Source organism: Austrofundulus limnaeus, unplaced genomic scaffold (genome assembly GCF_001266775.1).
Source record: "Austrofundulus limnaeus strain Quisiro unplaced genomic scaffold, Austrofundulus_limnaeus-1.0 Scaffold107, whole genome shotgun sequence".
NCBI classification, from domain to species: Eukaryota; Metazoa; Chordata; class Actinopteri; order Cyprinodontiformes; family Rivulidae; genus Austrofundulus; species Austrofundulus limnaeus.
Genome location: NW_013952509.1, coordinates 1,725,206 through 1,730,870, shown reverse-complemented (window position 1 = coordinate 1,730,870; position 5,665 = coordinate 1,725,206). Strand labels below are relative to the sequence as shown.

At 47.7% G+C, this 5,665-nt stretch overlaps 1 protein-coding gene across 1 annotated transcript in view; it reads left to right on the top strand.

Annotated features, from left to right (window-relative positions):
- Window positions 1–460: 460 nt before the first annotated feature.
- The window catches only part of pltp (phospholipid transfer protein), a gene marked incomplete at its 5' end in the record, with an annotated part of 29,258 nt that continues 24,053 nt past the window's right edge, over window positions 461–5,665 (top strand). The window contains 3 exon segments of the mRNA XM_014013880.1: window positions 461–593; window positions 4,814–4,913; window positions 4,989–5,117. Coding sequence (XP_013869334.1) covers window positions 482–593; window positions 4,814–4,913; window positions 4,989–5,117 — 341 coding nt within the window.

The window sequence follows — 5,665 nt, the reverse complement described above, 5'->3', positions numbered from 1 at the left end:
GTGCTGTAAACAACCCTACTGAGAGGAGAAATACACCGAGCTGAACCAGACGACTGTAAATGAGAGCTGCTGCTTTGTCAGATAATTTATTTTAATTTGAAGTCTTATCAACACAGACTGGCTTCATTCACTTCCTCCACTGCTGTATGATAAAATAACTAGCAGACACTGAGCAGAAAATCAATGTCATTCAAAACTCAGCCTTCTGTTTGCTGATTGGCCCAGGTAAAATAAACTACAAGACACTGCACAGAAAATCGACGTTCTGTTCTCTGATTGGCCGAATGAAATGTTCCTGAAGAAATCCTTGTCTATGGGATAAATCTCAGACGGAGCAGTGAAGCGAAACTCCCTGCTGCTGTTAGACCTGAATTTTCCCTCTGTGGGACAATAAAGACTGTTTCTACTCTATTCTATAGTCCTAATAACCTTTTAATTTGTGTTGTCTTCTTTGTTTCAGCTTGGCTTCCTCCGGTTCAGGATGACTTCCTGTGTCTTGTCCCTGCTCTTCTTCTCATTGCTGGTGTTCATCATGGCTGCTGCTGAGCCTGCTGGCTGTAAAATCCGGATCACAGACAAAGGGCTGGAGATGTGTAAGTATGCAGATACTTAACCCCAAGTCAAACTAAAAGGTCTATTTAAAGGCAAAACTGGGTTTGAACCTGACTTGTGTTTGAGTTGTTTTGTTAAGCTTCATCATACCATAATGTCTGCTAGATCCCACCCCAACCAGACTGTTCAATGAGCCATTTCCCCTAATTAAGATAAGATAAATCTTTGTCTTTGTTGCACTGAAAAGAACACTGTGGTCCACAGACAATGAACAACAAAATAATTTTGCATCTCCTTGTAGTGCAAATAAATCAGAACATTAGAAAAGATAAAATAAGAAGAAAAACAGAATTAAAAAGTAAGATAGAAAAATGTAAAAAACAACAGTAGCAAATAAATCAGAACATCCCTCCGTCAGTCCGTTTTCTTCCTCTTATCCAGGGTCAGGTCTCAGGGGCAGCAGCCTCAGCAGAGACCCAGACTTCCCTCTCTCCAGACACTTGGACCAGCTCCTCTGGGGGAATCCCAAGGTGTTCCCAGACCAGCTGAGAAACATAGTCCCTCCAGCGTGTCCTGGGTCTTCCTCTGGGTCTCCTCCCAGTGGGACGTGTCCAGAACACCTCACCAGGGAGGAGTCCAGGAGGCATCCTAACCAGATGTACCACCTCAACTGGCTCCTCTGGACGTGGAGGAGCAGCGGCTCTACTCTGAGTCCCTCCTGGATGACTGAGCTTCTCAGCCTATCTCTAAGGGAGAGCCCAGACACCCTGCAGAGGAAACTCATTTCAGCTGCTTGGATCTGTGATCTCCTTCTTTCAGTCACTACCCAAAGCTCCTGACCATAGATGAGGGTAGGAACGTAGACCCACTGGTAAACCTTCACCACGACAGACCGGTACAACGCCCACATCACTGCAGACACAGCACCAATCCACCTGTAGATCTCCCTCTCCATTCTTCCCTCATTCTTGAACAAGACCTGAGATACTTAAACTCCTACTTTGGGCAGGACCTCCTCCCTGACCCGGAGGAGGCACCCTACCCTTTTCTGGCTCAAGACCATGGTCTGGGATTTGGAGGCACTGATCCTCATCCCATCTGTGAACCGCTCCAGTGAGAGCTGGAGATCAGGATCTGATGAAGCCAATAGGACCACATCATCCACAAAAAGCAGAGATGTGATCCTAAGGTCACCAAAAAGGATCCCCTCAACACCTTGGCTGCTCCTAGAAATTCTGTCCAGAAAAGTTATGAACAGAATCGGTGACAAAGGACAACCTTGGTGGAGTCCAACTCTCACCTGAAACAAGTCTGACTTACTACCAGCAATGTGGACCAAGCTCTGGCACCGGTCCTACAGGGATCTAACAGCCCATATCAACGGGCCTGGTACCCCATACCTCCCGGAGTACCCCCCACAGGAGTCCCCGAGGGACATGGGTGAATGCCTTCTCCAAGTCCACAAAGCACATTTAGACTGGTTGAACTCCCATGCACCCTCCAGGACCCTGCTGAGGGTGTAGAGCTGGTCCAGTGTTCCACGACCAGGACCAAAACCACACTGCTCTTCCTGAATCTGAGATTTGACTATCTGATGGACCCTTCTCTCCGGGACCCCTGAATAGACCTTACATGGGAGGCTCAGAAGTGTGATTCCCCTATAGTTGGAACACACTCTGTGGTCCCCCAATTTAAAAAGGGGGACCACCACGCCAGTCTGCCAATCCAGGGGAACTGCCCCTGATGTCCATGCGATGTTGTAGAGTCGTATCAACCAACACAACCCCACAACATCCAGAGCCTTAAGGAACTTCAGGTGAATCTCATCCACCCCCGGTGCCCTGCCACAGAGGAGCTTTTTAACCACCTCAGTGACCTCAGCACCAGAGACTAGAGAGTCCGACCCAGGATCTTCAGGCTCTGCTTCCTCATGGGAAGATGTGTCTGTAGGATTGAGGAGGTCTTTGAAGTATTCTGCCCACTGACCCACAACGTCCCGAGTTGAGGTCAGCAGCGCACCATCCCCACCATAAATAGTGTTGGTGGTGAACCGCCACCCCCCCTCAGATGCCGGATGGTGGACCAGAATCACCTCAAAGCCGTACGGAAGGTTTTTCCATGGCCTCTCTGAACTCCTCCCATGGCTGTTTTTTTTGCCTCAGCAACCACCCGAGCCACAATCTGCTTGGACTGCCGATACCTATCAGCTGCTTTCAGAGTCCCACAGGCCAAAAAGACCTGATAGGAGCCCTTCTTCAGCCTGACAGCATCCCTCACTGCTGATGTCCACCAGCGGGTTTGAGGGTTGCCACCACAACAGGCACCGACAACCTTACGGCCACAGCTCAGGTAAGCTGCCTCGACAATGGAGGCACGGAACATGGCCCACTGAGACTCGATGTCCCCCACCTCCCCTGAAATGTGTTCGAAGTTCTCCTGGAGGTGTGAGTTGAAGCGCCGTCTGATGGGAGACTCTGACAGACGTTCCCAGCAGACCCTCACTATACATTTGGGTCTGTCAGGTCTGACCGGCATCCTCTCCTACCAACGGAGCCAACTCACCACCAGGTAGTGGTCAGTTGACAGCTCCACCCCTCTCTTCACCCGAGTGTCCAAAACATGCGGCCGAAGGCCAGATGAAACAACAACAAAGTCAATCATCGAACTGCGGCCTAGGGTGTCCTGGTGCCAAGAGCACATATGGACACCCTTATGTATGAACATGGTGTTCGTTATGGACAATCCATGATGAGCACAGAAGTCCAATAACAAAACATCGTTCGGGTTCAGATCAGGGGGGGCCGTTCCTCCCAACCACGACTCTCCAGGTCTCACTGTCATTGCCCACATGAGTGTTGAAGTCCACCAGCAGAACGAGGGAGTCCCCGTTAGGAGCACTCTCCAGCACCCCCTCCAAGGACTCCAGAAAGGTTGGGTAATCTGAACTGCTGTTAGGCTCATAGGCACAAACAACAGTCAGGACCCGTCCCCCCATGCGTAGGTGGAGGGAGGCTACCCTCTCGTTCACCAGGGTGAACCCCAACCTACAGGCACCGAAGGGTGGCATTAAGCATTCCCACTCCTGCTCGGCGCCTCTCAGCATGGGCAACTCCAGAGTGGAAGAGTGTCCAACCCCTCTGGAGGAGACTGGTTCCAGAGCCAGAGCGGTGAGTCGAGGTGAGTCCAAATATATCTAGTCTGAACCTCTCAACCTCACACACCACCTCAGGCTCCTTCCCCACCAGAGAGGTGGCATTCCACATCCCTAAAGCCAGCTTCTGTAGCCGAGGATCAGACCACCAAGGTCCTCGCCTTCGACCACTGCACAGCATACATTGCACCCGACCCCTACGGCCCCTCCCACAGATGGTGAGCCCATGGGAAGGGGGACCCGCGTCTCCTCTTTAGTCTGTACCCAACCGGGCTCCATGGGTGAAAGCCCAGTCACCAGGCGCTCACCAACGGGCCCACCTCCAGGCCTGGCTCTAGAGTGGGGCCTCGGTGATACGCTTCCAGGCGAGGGAACACTCAATCCATCCATCATATTCTTCATAGGGGTCTTTAATCAGAACGTTAAAAAGATAAAATAAAATGAGATAAAAAATAATAAAGTAAGATATAATAAAAAATAATATAATAATAAACTCCTCATGTTGGATAAGTAAGTAAAGTTTTATATAGCACCTTTCATAGAAATATAATCAGCTTTATTTGTATCTGATGAATGGTTATGTGCCACAGAGATTTAAGGTTGCTGTAATTCAACCTTGATTTAAGGAACCTGATCTAGGTTCAGGAGTTCTGGCCAACTATAGACCTGCTGTGGCAGAGTGGTTAGGGGAGTCCTCCTGTAACTGGAAGATCGCCGGTTCGATCCCCCGTTCCAGCTGTCTCAGTCGTTGTGTCCTTGGGCAAGATACTTCAACCGCCTTGCCTACTGATGGTAGTCAGTGGGTCAGGTGGCGCCGGTTCATGGCAGCCCCGCCTCTGTCAGTGTGCCCCAGGGCAGCTGTGGCTACAGTGTAGCTTAGCGCCATCGATGTGAGAATACATGAATGTAAGTGTAAAGCACTTTGGGGTCCGGAGGGGCTGGGTAAACCACTATGTAAGTTCAGTCCATTTACACTCTATATACCAAGATGTATCAGGACATGGTAACATTATTCTTCACTGGTCCAAGTAACCAATGTGTTTATAATATACGGTGTTACTGGACACGTGTGTGTGTGTGTGTGTGTGTGTGTGTGTTTTGTGTCTGTAGTGAGGTTGGAGACTCAGAAGTTTGTTGAAGAAGAGCTCAGTAACATCAATATTCCAGAGATGAAGGGCACAGAAGGACGTTTCCAGTACACCATCACTGAGTATGTTATTATTCTGAAAGGAATACAGGTCATATGATGTACATTTTAATAATCTGCTGTTCTCTTTTTCATTAGTGTGAAGATAAAAGAGCTGAATCTAACTCACGCTGACCTGCAGTTCATCCCTGATGTTGGCTTATTGTTCGATGTTCAGAACTCTTCTATCTCCCTGAGTTTCTACCGACAGATCCTCTACTGGTTCTTGTTAGTGCTGCTGCACAACACAAATTAAGTATTAAATGGAGAAATATCATGGTACAATTACTTTTTAAAAATGGTAGTGTTAGATATTTCTTCCAAAAGACATCATTAGAGGTATTCGTCAGAAGAAAATAAAGCTGGTCCATTAGTTCTCTTGTTTAGTCTCCCCAAAACAAACTTCCAAGGTTAAAGGTCAAATGAGCTGTAAGCTTGTTTGACCTTAAATCATTGACTTCATATGGTCCAAATCAGACATTAAAAAACATGCCATCATGTCCTAAAGGATTAACTCTTCATTTTTCAATCAAATAAAACTGATTTATTTTATGGGGTGCCATTTGTAAAGTTACACAGTCAAAAATTACCTCCAATATTGTTTTATTTAGACTTTTAAAAGAAAAAGAAAAAAATCCACGAGTTTATTTTTCAAAGTCAGTTTTTCATCATGTGATTGTAATGAATGGGGGATTGAGTTTCACTGAGCCAAACACCAAAGCAGTTTTAACAAGTTTATTGAAATAGTGAATGCTGGTTCTGGAGTTACAGGACAC